The sequence below is a fragment of the Phocoena phocoena genome, chromosome 11 (genome assembly GCF_963924675.1).
Source record: "Phocoena phocoena chromosome 11, mPhoPho1.1, whole genome shotgun sequence".
NCBI classification, from domain to species: Eukaryota; Metazoa; Chordata; class Mammalia; order Artiodactyla; family Phocoenidae; genus Phocoena; species Phocoena phocoena.
The window spans coordinates 87,122,058-87,140,439 of NC_089229.1; the positions used below are offsets into that span (position 1 = coordinate 87,122,058).

The following is an 18,382-nucleotide window of genomic DNA, read 5'->3' on the forward strand; positions in this document are numbered from 1 at the left end:
GAAGACCTAGTGCAGCCAAAAATAAAGAAAATTTTTAAAAAAAGAAATGCACTTTAAATATAAAGACATATATAGGATGAAAGTAAAACGTAGAAAAAGATATATGATGCAAACACTAATCATAAAAAGGGTGATGTTCCTATATTAATACCAGACAAAGTAGACATGCAAGCAGATAAGGCAAGGGGTTGCTGAAGATAGAGAACCAGGCAGGGCTTTCTTGACATAAGAGAAGCCATTTTTGGCCTAAGGCATTTTGTGATCCAAGCCTGGCCACAATGCTTGCCCTTGAACAGGTCTCAGTAATCAATGACCTTCAGGGAACAAAAAATGCAGAAACAGAGGAGTGTTATCAGGCAAGTGAAGTAACAAAAGCAAAGATAACAAATCAGTTGTAAAGACACCCAGTTCTATTTCAATGGTAAAGACTGGCCTAAAGCACTGTCTTGTGCTGTCTTGCAGAATTTAAATTCCTCCTCCGTTGCTCAACCACCAGATTAACTGGAATCTAAGGGATGATGATGTTGACTTTTTCTGATCCTCAGTGACTTCAGTCAACTAAAGCTTGGACTGGACCACCCAAGCCCCTTCATGAATATGCATGAATGCTTAGCTTAAAACTTACCCAATTTTGGTGTCCAGGGAGACACTGCTTTGGGAAGGATCCCTGGAGTTCTCCCTACTTGCTGCAAGTAATAATAAATCCATCCTTAATCCAGATCTTTCGCTTGGTTGTGTCTTTAGGCTTGATACCCACCAAGAGGCTAACCCAGTTTTTGGGTAACAGACATAAGGACAAGGAATTTCACCAGGGTTAAAGAGCAATATATTTCATAATGACAAAAAAAGTCAATTCATTCAGAAGACATAGCAATCCTAAATATGCATGTACCTAATATCAAAATTTCAAGACATGCTAGGTGAAACCTGACAGAACCAAAGGGAGACATAGACAAATCCACAATCACAATTTTAGTTGAAGCTTCCAATACTGCTCTCAGCAACGGATAGAATAAGAGAATATCTTGAAGGACACAAAAGATGTGAACAACATTATCTCTTCAAGTACACATGAAACATTTACTGAGATAGAGAAAATTTGGAGACATAAATCCCAATAAACGTAAAATGACTGAAAAACTACAGAATGTTCCTTTTTAGTACAATAGAATTAAACTGGAAATTAATTACAGAAGTTATCTGGAAAGCTGCCCCGATATCTGGAAATTAAACAACAAATTTCCTTGTAACTCATTGGTCAGAGAATTTGCAAAGGAAATTAGAAAATATTTGAAAGGAAACACAATCCATCAAACACATTCAATAAAATGGATAAACTCTAGCTAGAGTGATTAAGAAAAAAGAAAAGGAATATACAAATTATCAATATCAGGAATAAAAGAGGGGACATCTCTGAAGATATTAAAGCGTTAATAAGGGAGTAGCATGAACAACTTTATGCCAATCAATGAAATGGGCCAATTCACTGGAGACATAAATTACCAAAACTATTTCAAGAAAAAATTAAAAATTGGAATAGTCCTATATGTAATAATTAAATAAAATTTATAATTAAATACCTTTCTGCAAAGAAAACTCCATGCTCATATGGCTTCACTGATGAATTCCATTAAACATTTAAGGAAGAAATAACACACAAACTCTTTCAGAAAATAGAAGAGGAAACCCTTCTATGTATGAGGTCACTATCTGACAACACCAAAACCAGACAAAGTCATTATAAGAAACGAAAGCTGCAGAGTAATATTGCTTGTGAAGGATAAACACAAAAAGTCCTCAACAAAGCATTATCAAATTGAGTCCTGAAATAGAAATGCAAAGGACCTAGACTAGCCAAAACAATCTTAAATATGACGAACAAAGATGGAGAACTTACACTATCCGATTTCAAGACATATTACAGTAATCCAGATAATGTCACAGTGGGGAAAGAACAGACATACAGACCAACGGAACAGAATGGAGAGTCCAGAAACACACACACACACACACGTATATATATAATTATATAATATATATATAATTATATTACATATATATAAGCATATATAAAATGTGTACATAATTTTTATTATATATTACATATTTATTATATATAATTTATAACATAATATGTAACATATATATTATATAAAATATATGTTTTATGTATATAAAATTCTTTTTTCAATTGATTTTTGACTCTGTGAAGGCAATTCACTGGGGAATATATGAGTCTATTTATACAAAACTCTAGATAAAGCAAAACCAATCCACAGGATCAGGAAGTACATCAGTGGTTGCCTGGGGTGGAGGTTGCCAGGGGTGGGTTGGGGATATGATTTGCCAAGGTACAAGGGAACATTTTTGGGTGTTACGGTTTTCTCGTTATACTTGGTTTTGAATCATTCTAGAAAGTCTCATGGCTAAGATTTGGAGGTCACTTAGGGGAAGAAGCCCTCATCAGATGGAAATGATCTATACCTTGATTGTGGTAGAGGTTAGATGGGGCATACATATTTGCCAAAAAAAGAAAAAATCACCTAACTGTACACTTTGAATAGGTATATTTTATGTAAATTACAGCTTACTAACAGTTCATCTAAAACATGAAATGGTTAAAAAAAAAAAAATGCAGCTTCCTTGGATACGCTCCAGACTTAGTGAATCAGAAAGTTGGGATGGTAGGGCTAAGATTTGGAGGTCAAGTGGGGGCAGAAGGCCTCATCAGGTTGATTTTAACTGACTGACTAGTTTACCTCCTGTTTCAGGTCCAGTGAGAACTTAAAAATGGACATTTATTTTCTGTTCCTTATTCTAAAACTAAGACATGATTGCTTGCCAAAAAAAATTCAGGGAATGTAGAAATCTTTAAAGATCCAGAATTAACATTATCATATATATCAGGTTTTTCTGCAAATGTATAGTATACACATGTATTTTTAACAACACGGAGTCCTATGAAACATACTATTTTATCAACTACTCTTTACACTTAATACACAGCGAACCACTTTTCATAGATTAACCACACCACAAGAAGTGACTGCTTATGAAGGGTATTCTCTCATTTATTTGAACAGTTCCCCAAAGATGGACATGTAGGTTGTGGGGTACTTTTTGCAGCTTGGCCTACTCAACACCCACTTCAACTACCTTCTCACTGCCCTGTTCAATTCTAAAAGCTGGAAAGATAAACACTTGCTTTCTCAGACACCCCGGCAGGTCCGGTGGCCATGTCATCTGGGTCTGGCCAATGAGACAGAAATGGAAGCAGCTAATACTGCCTCCTGGGCTTCCTGCTCCCCAGGGGGCCTGCACCTGGGGGCCCCAGGTCCAGCAGTCACTGCCTAGAGCAGAGCTGGAAGGGGGCAGTCCGGTTCCCTCACAGCATCTCTCAGTCTCCAGACAGCCCTGGATGCCCTTCTGTTGGACTTCTAATGGCATGAGATAGACACTTTACTTAAACCACTAACAAAACAAACCACAAAATGCCGCTGGGTAGTCACTAGGTTATTTCCAAGAGAAATTCCCAGAACTGTTGTATCAGAGTATGCGTTTTTACATACTTTTGAAACGTTTTATCAACTGACACTCCCACCAGCCCTGTATTACTGACCTGCGTCCTTGGACTCTTTAATCAATAGAAATTGATAAGAGGACAGACGAGAACTTCACGCAAGGCTTTCTTGGTGCTCGTGCTGCACCACCAGGGAACGAAAACAAGAAACAGGTGATCTTGCTCGTTTTCCGGGTATGGCTGGCTGGCTCCTCAAATGGGTGCGGGCGAGGCGGATTGGTGGGTGGGACCAGAGGCGTGGCTTAGGTGGTCTGCCCACCCCCTCCCTCGGTGGTGCTGTGCGCAGGGGTCATGCGCAGTATCGTGCTTTTGCTCTCCGCACCTCAGACATGGCAGTAGTTTTGTGGCCTTTCTGTAGCTTGTTGTTGATAACTGCTGGGGCTGCAGCATGCATGCAGTTATTTTTAGTCCTTTATAGTTTCTTTGTATGCTGTTGCTTGAGGAGGCGTTTACACTCTGCATGCCAGTAAAGGGTCCCGGGTCCCAAGCTATTGCATGGTGCAAGCACTCTGGTAGTGGGTCCCAGGTCCCAGGCTATCTCTATATAAATTTACAACTTTCTCTACACTCTGCCAACTCAGGATATTATCACTTATTATTTTTATATTATAAAAAACAAAACAAAATAGCTTTATAGCGGTATAATTGATATCCAAAGAACTGCACAATTTGATGAACGCGGACACATTCAAAGACCTGTAATACTATCACAACAATCAAGGGAATAATACACATCTAACCCTTCCCAGAGTGTCCCTGTGTCCCATCGTGTTTTTGTGTGCATACAGGCAGTAAGCACAGTTAACGTGAGATCTGCCGTCTTAAAATTGTTTTCCAGGGCTTCCCTGGTGGCGCAGTGGTTGGGAGTCCGCTTGCCGATTCAGGGGACATGGGTTCGTGCCCCGGTCCACGAAGACCCCACATGCCGTGGAGCGGCTGGGCCCGTGAGCCATGGCCGCTGGGCTTGCGCGTCCGGAGCCTGTGCTCTGCAAAGGGAGAGGCCACAGCAGTGAGAGGCCCGCATACCGCAAAAAAAAAAAAATTGTTTTCCAGCTTTATTGAGCTATAATTGACATATAACATCGTATAAGTTTACTTCTCAGCAAATTTTGAAGTGCACAACATGGACTGTGGACTGCATTATCACTTTTTCTTTTCCTTTCTTTTTCGGTACGCGGGCCCTCTCACTGTTGTCGCTTGCTCACATTGCGGGGCACAGGCTCCGGACGCGCACGCTCAGCGGCCATGGCTCACGGGCCCAGCTGCTCCGCGGCATGTGGGACCCTCCCGGACCGGGGCACGAAGCCGTGTCCCCTGCATCGGCAGGCGGACTCTCAACCACTGCGCCACCAGGGAAGCCTGCATTATCACTTTGTTTTGCACCCTTTCCAAACTGATGGGTAAAAAAGATATCTCATTGTAATTTGTCTCATTTTAATTTGTCTATCTTTGATTACCACTGATAATTCATACATTTAGTGAACGCTTCTATTCCTTCTTTTGTAAATTGCGAGTTAGACCAGGGAACTTACTGGAAGCAGCTGCTTCCCTCGTCTTTGGCTGTGGGCAATGTTGGGGGATATGGCTAGCAGCCAATTTGTTTGAAATTCCAGCAACTCCATTACATCCCTGTCACTTTCCAGTAGGATATTACAGACACGAGCTCTGTTCCAGGCCTGCTCTTTGGCGGTTTCCAGATGTCTCCACAAGCCCAACACACTTGGGAAGGATCTTGGTGAGATATGTTATGTCTCCAAGGAAAAAAAAAAAGAAAAAAAAAGCTAGGGATCTTTGAGCAGCTGCTATTTTAAGGTATATGCTGAACAAGTTTCTGAACAGCGTGAGTTGCTACTTCAAATACAAAGGGTTGAATCATTCATTTTCTTACGCTGGGTGGAACCAGACAGTCCGGCAGTCAGAGAATAGCAATTTCTTACAGGTGACACGAATGTCTCCGTATAAATCACGCACCGTATAACAAATAACATCATTTGGGTGAATAATGTAATGGATTTTTTCAGGGGTGCTCCTCCATGTTGACGTGGAATGGCACATCTTCATTTACCCATTTTGAACTGTTTTCGTAATCACCCAAGGCTATGAATAAGGAAGTATGAATTGGGTATGGGGGCTAGAGTAAAAATTCAAACACAGCTGGGGACCGAGGCAAGGCCAAAAGTGTGTGTTGAAGCGGACAAAGAAAAAGAGAACAGATATTCCAGAGAGCCTCAGCCTTTCTACACTTTTGCATGTATGGACGCCGCCTTTCTGAGTCATTTTTTATGAATGATTTGCAGCCTGCAGGACCCAGGAGGGACCCACAGGCTCTGGATATCACTCACAGACACTGGGGCTTTCAGTTCAAGGAGCAGACGGGTGGTGATCTGCAAGTAGTGACTGTAAGTAGCATTGTCCTTAGGAAGGTGGGCCGATATCTCCTTCGCCCCTCAAAGCTTTCAACTGTGCCCTGCAACAGGCGGCTGACCTCTAAGGACTATATGAGAGATTCTCAAACTTTTGAAATCTCAGGATTCCCACAACTTAACAACTATTGAGGACTCTAAATAGCTTGTTTTGTGGGTTATATCTATTGGCATTTACGGCAATAGAAATTAAAGCTGAGAAACATTTAAAATATTCTCATTCATCGAAAATAACTAATAAACCCACTACGTGTTAACATAAATAACATGCTTTTTAATAATAAAAAAATTGATTTCCATTGTTGTAACGCTCTTTTCTATCGGGATTAACAGAAGACAGCTGGATTTCCACATCTGCTTCTGCACTCAAGTCTGTTGACGTATCACAGGTCAGATAGCCTTTGGGAAATGCCGCTATTCACTACTGAAGGAATTAAAGTGAAACAGGCAAATACCACGTTAGTGTTATAATGAAAACAGTTTTGACTTCAAGGATCCTCTGAGAAGGTCTGGGAAACCCCCGTCAGTTCCCGGCCACACTCAACACCACTCCTGTGACTTCTGAATCCCACTGGGTTCAGCCATTGGGAGCCCTGGCAATAAGACAGTGCCATGGGAATACTTCTTGCTCTGGCCCCATCCCTGCAGGGTTGCATACACTGAGGCTGGCTTGGTCTCTTGAAAAAAGATTAAGGCTTCTTTCAAGTGACTCTCTTCTATGGGTTCCACTTACTTCTCCCCTTACCCCTTTGGGCCTAGGGGTAGAACATCTCTAAGTTGTTGCGTTATTTTTTTTTTTTAGTTTTTCTACACTCTGTGCACACCTTTGTAAATAAAAACTGAATTTATCCTAATTTTTTACTACCACATGTAAATAAAACAAAAGTTCAAAAAATAACACACAGCCTTATTATGTGCCAGTGGTTCTCAAGGTGTGGTACCTGGAGCATCGGCATTAGAATCACCTAGAAACCTGTTAGAATTAGAATTCAAATTTTTGGGCCACACCCCGGACTGAAAGAATCAGAAATTTTAAGAATGGGGCCCAGCGGGACTTCCCTGGTGGTGCAGTGGTTAAGAATCCGCCTGCCAATGCAGGGGACACGGGTTCGAGCCCTGGTCCGGAAAGATCCCATACGTCGTGGAGCAACTAAGCCCGTGTGCCACAACTACTGAGCCTGCACTCTAGAGCCCACGAGCCACAACTACTGAGCCCGTGTGCCACAATTACTGAAGCCCGCGTGCCTAGAGCCCGTGCTCCACAACAAAGAAAGCCACCGCCATGAGAAGTCTGCACACTGCAATGAAGAGTAGCCCCCGCTCGCTGCAACTAGAGAAAGCCCCGTGCAGCAACGAAGACCCAAAGCAGCCAAAAATAAAAATAAATAAATTTATAAAAAAAAGTGCTTCAAGTAAAACCATACACACACACACACACACCAGGCAAACATAAAGACAAAAGTCCCACATAAAACCACCCCAAACAAATCCCAAAGAATAACATCAACTCTCCCCTCCACACACCCATAAAAGATTGGTAACAATCATTGTGTCATGACTTAAAGGGAAATCATAATCTGTTGACTATTTCCCCTGAGAAGACTTCTGTGTGTCTTTAGGAAAAGGTAATATATGTAAACATGTTCGTGTGGATATAAGGAGCTAAACATTCTTCTCCCGTTTTCACCTCTCTTCTCATTCACCTCCTACATTAAAGCCTGTATCTATTTGCACTTCATTTTGTGTGTTTCTGTTTGGAGCAGATGAATTCTTATACATCTGCATTTTAAATTATATCTAAATCCTCTTTAACATAGCATGGAAAAAAAAAAAAAAAAAAGACTGACCAGCACCAATTTAGTTGCAGCAACTTTATATAGGAATCCCAAAGCCTCGCATTTCCTTGTACTCTGGGAACAATATATAGCCTGAACAAAAGGTTATAGTGGAAAGGAAATGTAATTGATTCTGAAGAGCGTGAACATCTGCAGAGAATGTGGTGTAAGAGACAATGATCTCTGCTTATGAGGATGAAACGGTTTCTAGTTACCCATGTCAGAGAAATAACTCTGCCCCCGCCCCCAACCCCAAGTTCAGTCCACTAAGCAGAGAGAGGCTGCAGACGCCTTCTATGACACGGAAACCAACAGAAATAGGTATAGAAGACTTGACAAAACTACATTTGCCCAGTGGTGTTGAAAAGTCAGAAAAGCTTTGTGCTGGTGCAAATTTTGTCATTAAATGTAATGTGATTGTGGCCAAGTCAGCTTCTCTCTCTGGGCCTCAAGTTTCTCGACTTTGACGTGGGAGAGCTGAGCTGGATGACAGACACAGTTCTTTTACGATGCTCTTTCCAGTAAGATTAACTAACTACTTTTTCATCTAGAAGTCTCTTGAAGTCTCAGACTTTCCATTTTAGATGGGAAGAGCAAAAATTCTAACACAAGTGATTTAAGAACATCAACATTTATTTAACATGATAAAAAAGAAATGAGATATGAACATTTGCATTTAAACAACAGTAAGTAGCCTTTAATACTTACATTACATGTGCTCATTGTATAATATATACACAATGAACATAATTACATTTGTACACAAACTAAGTACTGGATTTGAAAACCTGCTTATTGCTGTACACATCTAGTCCAATGAAGTATAAGCCCAGTACTTCAAAATACCTACATTTTAAATTGCTTTTTAAGAAAAAAGTAAGCGATAACATTTGTATCTAAGCTGACAAGAGTGTGGCATAACTGCTGACAATGCAATCTGAGAAATAATTATAGCAGGAAACGGACATACTTCACTTAGCAGTAATAAAATGGCACATTTTAAATATATGTATAAAATTTTTACAAATCAAGGGTGAAACAAAGCATTGCAGTAGCCAAAATGGGAGGAAGAAGAAAAAAAAAAAAAGGAAAACAAGCTTCACTGGAAATAATAACTAAATTTATGTACTGAAAAGTGAAAAGAAATATAAATCCACCTAGACTTTAGAAACATCAAAATCTGGAAATCAGCAACTAAGTAAGCTCTGGCTGTAGACCACACACTAAAAAGCACCTTTACTTATGTGCTCTGAAATCATAGCAGCAAGCTGGTGTCAGAATAATAACCTTGAGATTACATTACATAACCTTGAGTGTACATATGGGCCATTAAAGCTGTTTTGGAATAAACATTTTCCAGAAGTGATAAAATGATGCTCTGTGGCCAAAAGCATCAGAACTATGAATTTCATAGATTTAAAATATACTGTACAATATCTTCCCACATTGCCAAAGGTCCATGTCCTCAGCTTTGAATGGTTTCAACAGAAGTCAGTATAGCTGAAAAATACAAAGAAGTAAAATTACTTTGACACCTGCAAAGTTAATTAATGACCATTTCCTGAAGTAACTAAGGGCCACATTCTCTAGCAATAGAACTGACAAGCATGGCCATGAAAATCCCAAAACATAATACAACTGAAGGACATCTTCTCTTCATTTCCATAAGCTTAATTCACAAAGCAAAGAAACATAATGCAGTATGTGCACAGCAATTCAGATGAAAAAAAGGACCCAAACTTGTGGCTGAATCCAAAAGAGTGACAAAATGAGCAGAGGTTCGCGCAACTTTACTGAAATACGTAATACTGTATTAAGCTGCCTACATAGCGGCGTCATTTGTAAAACTTTCCTGAGTCTTGCCAAAACCACTAGTTCAGAAAGGTGACACATGCACAATGAGAAGATGGATTATAAAATAATGCAAGTCTGAATGCCACTGGTTGGTGGTGGTGACTGCACACCACAAAGCTAGAAAATATCCGGCAATCACTGTACCTAACTCTGGTACGTAATACTCCTGGCTCTTGGAATGAAAGTAAAACAAAACAAAAGCGAATAATAACAACTTAAGGAACCTGGAAATGTACTCCAGTTTTAACTGTGAACATTCTTGTTATCAGAATGGTCTGAGTACAATGAGTTGTAACCTGTTTATTGAACCAAGAGATAATGGGAGTGGCTCTCAAAGTACATTTTACCACTAAGACAGACAGAGGCCACCAATCAATTCTTTGCACAGGAGGAATAAAATGAGCATAATGTTTATTATCCCTGTTTGGTGTTATTCTGTCACTAGTGGCAACTGCCACTTCTGAATGTATTAAGCTAAAAGTTTAAATATATGAGTGACAGAGGCAAGACACAGGTTAAGACTACAACAAATACAACAAGTCCTAAAGGGATACCAAGTGACAACAAACAAAGCCTCTTTTAGGCTCCAGACAGACGTGATCTCAAATAAAAGTTACAGAAATGACAAGACAGTTAACCATAAATCCTCTGGCTGAAATAAAGGGACACAGATTATAGCTGCTACAAAAAGGTGTGAATGGACGTAGATGCTAGAAAATGACCACTACTGGATGAAAAACTTAGTCTAAGTTGGTATTTGTACTCATTTGAGTACCTAAAAATCAAAGAACATGTTTGTAGCCGTGCTCATAATGTCTGTAGGTGTTTTCTCAGCTTATAACTGTTTAACAGAAATTGGTGATAATCCGAAGGCACCAAACATTAGAAGATCTGGTAGATACTGAGAAAAAAAGTGCAGAAAAAGGCATAAAATGTTCACTCCATACCTCACAGCTTTTCTGAAAAATAAAAAAAGTATGTAAGTACAAAATTGAGGTAAAATTTAGCCATTGTTGATAAAGTTTAAAAGTAAGACACCTTAGGAAATTATTTGTGGTTCTAAAAGTGTGGTCTAAGGAACACTGGTTGAGAAAGGCCCCGTCTCCCTGCCCCCCACCTGTGGCTTTTTTAAAAGCTACCTCCCTACCTAAAAAAAAAAAAGTTACCTCCCTGACTTAAAAAAAATTATTATTTAGAAATAATTTCGATGGCTCTTAAAGATTTTACATTCCATATCTAGTTGGCTGTACCATAAACTTTTCTTTATCCTTAAAAAATAATTAGCAAACTCCCAGTGTGGTAGATAGGTCACGCTGAATGTAAAAAACATTTCTGTATCAAAATGTAACGACTTGAACAGAATTCTCAGACCCAACTGTGGAAAGAAACTGTTAAGTGGGAGCACAGCTGCAAAACACTGCAAAACCTCCCCTCCAAGTTTAGCTGTTTTTATGGATGATGAAAGAAGAGACAGAGAAAATGTTGTTATGTAGCAAATCATTGAAGGGCTGATGTTGGAAATTTTGAGTTACTGCCCATGGTTCAAACACTTGCTCTGCTAACTACCCCTAATGCACAGGCCGGAATTCATCACAGTTTTTATTCACCAAATCAACAAAAGTCAGGCTGAAAGCTCTAACAGTAAAGCACGAAAATGAAAGGAAACGACGTACTTGTTCTGAGACTACACACACATGAAGTGTGAGCCTTCTGTGAGCTGCGGCTGAGTGGACGGAACGGGTGATGCCGAGGACTCGGGAGACGGGGACAGGCTTTGCACTAAAACACACCGAGAAAACGTGACGAGATCAAAATCCTGGCGACACCTTCGGAGAAGGAAATCCTGACGCTGCGATGCCCAACACAGAACGTGTGCCGGGAAGGAATTCTTAGCTGCATTTCGGCTCTGTTTTTTGTTATTCTGGCAACTGATTACTCAGTATGAAATGTCTCTTGAAGACTGGTTAAAAATTCTTTTTCCATGTACATCTTAAACTTATATAATGTTATATGCCAATTATATCTCAATGAAACTGGGAAAAAATTAAAAAAAATTTTTTTTGGGGGGCTTCAAGGTTAATTTTCAGGTGTATATCAGTGACTCACCCCTGTTGGGTCTCATTTTTAAAAGCTTTTCTAGTTGCATGAAGCGAAATACTGCAGATGGTATAAATGTTGTGGTTTTAATACACCCACACAACCTTTAACACAGACTTGGCATCATAATAACCGAATGTGATCAATGACAATTTTTAAAGAAAGTGAGAATTCCTGTACACATTGCCTTGTGAGTGATAAGAGGCAAAGGAAAAAGCGCTTCATACTGGTTACAAAGGAACATGGCTGATGATATAAATTTCCATGTTATATGTATATTAGATACAGAAAATGCTCTTAAGAACAGTCCTGCATAATTAATTTCATTGGACTTACCCTTCTGCAAAATGATTGGAGGCGGGGTTGGGTGGGGGGAGGAGAAAGAATTACTAGGGATAGCTTTTTGTTTATGGACTATGAGACGCAAAACTGATACATTACACTAGTGGGATGATTCCCCTACCCCCATCCCTTGGCAAAAGTCATAAAGAAAAAAGATGTGTGAAGAATCCAGAAAGTATAAAAGAATAGTACAGAAAATTTTATTTTTTCTTAACATGCTATGGATCGTGATCTTCCACTATCAAAGAAAAACCCAGATGTGGATTATAGTAGGAGCTAAGTAAGTAAATCCATTCTACTAGTGTAGATATTCAGTCTTCCACAGTTCCCAAAGGGGTAGGCTTATGAATACTCTGAGAATCCAGCGTCAGAGAAAAGTACTAAAAGATCTTCTTCTTAGAAAAAAGTTTAAGGTATGTGTAAAGGTTCAGATTAAAAAAACAAATAAAACAAAACAAAGAGAAGGAAGTGACGCCCAAGACAGGAGAGAGGGCAGATCTAGCTGCTCACGCAGGGCTGGCCCTGTGCTCTGCTGCAACTGCAGCCCTCCTGACGGTGCAAGTGTGGAAAGGCAAAGGCCGCTTGGTCTGCAGTTGATGTCCCTGCGTGGCTCCCTTGCTAGAGTCTCCACATGGCAAATAAATTCAGAGGTTCAGAGGAAGCACCAGTAAGAAAATTAGGAAACATGTAATACCTACCTGCCATTGTCTGACTTCCTCTAGAAGCCTCAGGAGTTAGTTCATAAGAAATAACAGTTTCTTCCTGCTCATGAATATTGTCCTTTGTATTTTCTTCAGGGTGGCCTTCTGGTTTATGATTTGGGATCTGTGACTCATCTTGAGGGCTAATGAAAATAGATGGAAGTTTTAAAGTTCGTTATTTTAGAATGCAATTAATTTTTTTTCTTCCAACTTAGTGTTATGAAAAATCTTAACTATACAGAAAAGATGTCACCATCTGTACTTAACGATTGCTAACATTTTGTTGGCATTCTTGACCACACTTTGCCAATCTTGTTTCACTCTAAACCCTCAGCCCCCTACTCCCCAAATGATGATTATTTTTTTAAAATTAATTAATTAATTAATTCTTGGTTGCATTGGTTCTTCGTTGCTGCACACGGATTTTCTCTAGTTGCTGCGAGCAGGGGCTACTCTTCGGTGTGGTGCGTGAGCTTCTCATGGCGGTGGCTTCTCTTGTTGCAGTACATGGGTTCTAGGTGCGCGGGCTTCAGTAGTTGTGGCATACGGGTTCAGTAGTTGTGCTCGCGGGCTCTAGAACACAGGCTCAACAGTTGTGGCACACGGGCTTAGCTGCTCTGCGGCATGTGGGATCTTCCCGGATCAGGGCTTGAACCCTTGTCCCCTGCACTGGCAGGTGGATTCTTAACCACTGCGCCACCAGGGAAGTCCTCCCCAAATTATTTTAAAGCAGATTCCAGACATATCATTCAGTCTGTAAATACCATCAAATATCCAGTCAATGCTCAAATGATCCTGATTGCCTCATAATATCATCTTAGAGTTATCTGTTTGAATGAGGATCCACACAACAAAGTCCATACACTGTATTTGCCTGAGAAGTCCCTTAAAGTCTACTTTAAAATATACCACCACACACACCTGTCTTATTCTTTGTCATTTATTTAGGAAAGAACCTGGTTTATCTGTCCAATAATTTACTACATTTCTGGATTTTGATGACTGTATCCTTCATATTTTTTATAAACTGATACGATTCTTAGGCTTGATCAGACTTAGGTTTTGGGGGAAAGGAGGTAAGTAATACTCTATTAGGTGGGTGTCTTGCACTACTGCATTAATAGTCTGTCTCTTTTCCTGATGTTAAAAATGATCAGGGGACTTCCCTAGCAGTCCTGTGGTTAAGACCTCACCTTTCAATACAATGGGTGTGGGTTTGATCCCTGGTCGGGGAGCTAAGAGCCCACATGCCTCGTGGCCAAAAAACCAAAACATAAAACAGAATATTGTAGTAAATTCAATAAAGACTTTAAAAATGGTTCACATAAAAAAAATCTTTAAAAAAAAACAAAACAAAATATTTTTCTAGCTAACAGCTTTAGCAGCACTGAGGAATATTGTTCATCCATTATTTTAATAGGGTTTTAGCAAAGCAGTGATATTCTAAGTCTCTCATTCTTTTTTTTTTTTAAATTAATTGGTTAAATTTTGGCTGCGTTGGGTCTTAATTGCAGTGTCTGGGCTCTCTAGTTGTGGCACATGGGGGCTCCAGAGCGCACAGGCTCAGCAGTTGTGGTGCGTGGGCTTTCTAGTTGTGGTGTGCGGGCGCCAGAGCATGTGGGCTCCGTAGTTGCAGCACGCAGGCTTAGTTTCCCCATGGCATGTGGGATCTTAGTTCCTCCACCAGGGATCGAACCCATGTCCCCTGCATTGGAAGGTGGATTCTTACCCACTGGACCACCAGGGAAGTCCCAAAGCCTCTCATTCTTTTATTTTTTTTAAATAAATTTAAAAAAATATTTATTTATTTATCTTCGGCTGCATTGGGTCTTCGTTGCTGTGCACAGGCTTTCTCTAGTTGCGGCGAGTGGGGCTACTCTTTGCTGCGGTGCGCAGGCTTCTCTTGTTGTGGAGCACGGGCTCTAGGCACGCCAGCTTCACTAGCTGTGGCACGCGGGCTCAGTAGTAGTGGCTTGCGGGCTCTAGAGCACAGGCTCAGTAGTGGTGGCACACGGGCTTAGTTGCTCCGCGGCATGTGGGATCTTCCCGGACCAGGGCTTGAACCCGTGTCCCCTGCATTGGCAGGCAGATTCTTAAGCACTGCGCCACCAGGGAAGCCCTCTCATTCTTTATTGAGTGAAATTTTTCTAATAAAGAAGAGTTCCCTCATAAACTCTCTGGTTGCAGTTTGTTTGGGAAAGGTAAGATAAATGTTTACTTCTTTCTCTTTATGTACCAGGTTTTGGAACAATAAGTCGATTCCCTAGCATCTTCTGAAGGGGCCAACAAATTATTTTTTGTTGTTGTTGTTATCATTATGAATTCATAGATTTGTAATATACTGGATGTGTTTTAATCTATGTCTATTAACAAAAGTTCAGCAGAGATCTTTTTCTTATCAGCTATCGCCAAATATTTTTCAAGTTCCCTCTTGCTATTCATTGAAGAGATAAAAGGCATTCCTAATAACATGAGATCACAGCATTCCTCTTTTCCAGCACTAGGAATTTTTTTTATGGATGGTGAGACTGAGGATATGCATTTAAAAATGCTAGCTAAGAAATACAGTTAAAAAATAAATGGCAAATCACTATAATGTTTGGAATGCTTATCAGACATCTTAGATATCTGATCAATGTCTGTCATTATACAGGCAACGCTGAGGTGCTTACTTTGCTGTAGCTTGTGTGCCTCTGGCATTTTTTTAAAAAAGGTATTTATTGATCACTTGCTAGGCGTTTAGCACACTGCTAAGTGCTATACACATATTTTCTTATTTAATCCCTATAATACACTTGTGAGATGGATACGATTATTATCCTCATTTTTACAAGTGAGGAACCATGACAGTTGTGTAACTTGTTCAAGATCCTACAGCTCGTAAGAGATATTCTGGGACTGGAATCCAAGACCTCTGACTCTGAAGTTTACCATTTTTAAGCAGGTATACAACTTTGTGAATGATTCCTTTGTTTGTTTTTCCTAATTATTACCTGTATGGAACATCCTTGGGCATCTTTTCTTTGTTTTCTTCTTTATCCACCACTTCCTCAGAATTTACTCCGTTTGGCTCAGGTGTGAAAAGTGTTTCGGAAAAAGCATTTTCAGTTTTTTTAAACTATAGAAGAAGAAAAATTCTCTTTTTCAAATCATTTTTACCACATTTAATATATTATTGAATTATCTAAAATGATTCCTAATTAAAGTTTATTAAAAAACCCATACCCTATCAAATATTTACTGAAATATAAATTTATATTCAAGTGCATTAAAAATACTAATGTCCTATAAAAAATAAATAAAATTAAATTCAAAAATTAAAAAAAAACACTAAAAAAAATTAATGTCCTTTGCTACTAGGATAAAAGGTACATTGCCATTAGCTAGCCGCTTTGGGATATAAGATTCTTTAATTGGGTTAATGATAATTTATTCCAGCCTTGATTGATCATGTTTTAAGTTTTCAATTAACCCAGTTTTTGTTGTGGCTGAATACATCAATCAAATTATACAAAGCCTATCATTTCACTAAGATCTATATAGCCCCTGTGACAGAATGACACGTAACTATTTTCAACCTTCTCACTTGATCTTATCTTCAAAAATCCACCCCTTTGTAACATCTGTCCTAAAATAATCTCTCTACCTCTTCGCTGAAATCTGTATTTTGAGGTTCAGCTTCTTTTAGTCGAACAGTTTCTGCGGCAGGAGTTTCATGGTTTGGCTTCACGTCATTTTCTCTAATGACGGCATCCAGTTCCTTAAGGCTATCATCCCTCCTTCGAGTCTGTTCAACAGATAGACAGCATTTTTAGATTCATACTATACGGTCATGCACAGTTTTTAGATAGTACCTATTAATTTTTTGTTTTTTAAAGTTGGTTCTTCACTTGCAAGGAGGTTTCCTTATGAAAAACAACAGAGGAATCATATATATTACTCATCTATTTTGTAATGTGTAGAATGTGCAGTTATTCAACTGTTAATTGGTTGAACCACCATTAGCAATGCCTGCTCTCCATTAGACAAGACAGAAAGAGGATTTCTATGATGACAGGGAATCACTTTCAGCTGGTCCATGTCTACTAACAGGGATAGACCAGACTGAAGCCACTGGAAAGGTTCCTTAGTCTGCTCTGATTTATGAATCAGGGTAACAAACAAACAAATAAGTAATAAGAAACAGAATGGTGTCTCTATATAAGACTGAAGTTAAAATGTAATGAATAGTAGAACTTTTCTTTAGAAACCCTCTCGCTACAATTTAAGTCATGCTAAATTAGTACACAGAGTAATACACATTTCATTGGGAGGGGAACTGGGGACCATCCTGCTAACCTGCATGGCATTTTACATTTGTTGAAAGCACTTTTATCTTCTTACTATCTCCATGAAGTAGATAGGACAGGTTGTATCTTTATTTGATTTACAGTAGAGATTAAGTCCACAATGTATAGGAGGGTATCCAACAAGTAATTTAGCTCTGGTTTTCTGAACCCAGGGCTATTTCCATTTTACTAAGCTGTCCTGGCATATTATAAGAGTTGAATAATATAAATATCCATGTTGCTGACATTTAAAAGCCCATCAACCATGTAACTCTACGTTTCTAAGATTCAAGTGATATTAGATTTACCCACAAGAATGAGTAAAAGCAATTGATATACCTGGGTAACCCGGAATGGATTATCCCTTAAATTAGAAGGACTTGGTAAGGGTGACTGGTCTAAAGCACCAATAATGTTTAATCCTTTTTTCTTTTCCCTTAAGCATGCTTGTTGATGCCTCCTGATTCTTTCCATTTGCTCTTCCACAGTCATCCTAGGTCGAGTGCTTTCAGCCAAACAGAGCTGTTCCACTGCACTTCTTGGTCTTTCCTTTAAATTGAAAGTAAACAAACAGATAAATATCTGAAGACAGGATAATTTCTGAAAAGTATGTTAGAATAAAAAATGTCCTGCAATGCATTTACTTTGTTTGCAAAATCTAAAGTGGAGGTTTTGGATGTCGTTTAGATAACACCAGAACGGCAGATTACTTTATGCGTGCACTGATGCAGGATCAGCGATGGAAAGAGAGAGAGAAGAGGTAGGGGGAGGGGAGAGAAGAGGAACTTAAGGAGGGATTTGCTTGTTTTTAAAAACAAAATACAAAAAAGTATGGCAGCTCTGGAGTGACCCTACCCCACGGCCCTGAGATAGGAAATTGTATAAAACTCAAACTAGGAGAAAACAGGGGGCATAGCTTCTAAAGATCAGCAATTTCTTTTATTATACTAAAAATGTAATGTTTCAAGTCACACATTTTTTACTGTGAAAAGACTGGTAGAGAAAACATCCTTAGTTCATGAAAAACTATGGAAGAATCTATTTTCTATAAATCAGAAGGTTATATTTTATATACATATATACATTTACATGGCTCTTTTTTTTTCTTTTTTGTGGTACGCGGGCCTCTCACTGTTGTGGCCTCTCCCATTGCGGAGCACAGGCTCCGGACACACAGGCTCAGTGGCCATGGCTCACGGGCCTAGCCGCTCCGTGGCATGTG

The 18,382-nt window shown here is 39.5% G+C and overlaps 1 protein-coding gene across 23 annotated transcripts in view; it reads right to left on the reverse strand.

Annotated features, from left to right (window-relative positions):
- Positions 1–9,303: 9,303 nt before the first annotated feature.
- PLEKHA5 (pleckstrin homology domain containing A5) overlaps positions 9,304–18,382 on the reverse strand; it is a 259,317-nt gene continuing 250,238 nt past the window's right edge. For 21 of the 23 annotated variants that reach the window (XM_065886869.1, XM_065886868.1, XM_065886870.1 and 18 more), the window contains 5 exons: positions 17,500–17,709; positions 16,479–16,619; positions 15,826–15,950; positions 12,830–12,975; positions 11,377–11,471 (listed from right to left, as the gene is read on the reverse strand). In XM_065886869.1, the coding sequence (XP_065742941.1) occupies positions 11,377–11,471; positions 12,830–12,975; positions 15,826–15,950; positions 16,479–16,619; positions 17,500–17,709 (717 nt within the window). Of the gene's footprint in view, positions 9,339–11,376; positions 11,472–12,829; positions 12,976–15,825; positions 15,951–16,478; positions 16,620–17,499; positions 17,710–18,382 lie in introns of those variants that run through there. The other 2 variants (XM_065886867.1, XM_065886852.1) reach the window with 1 other exon arrangement.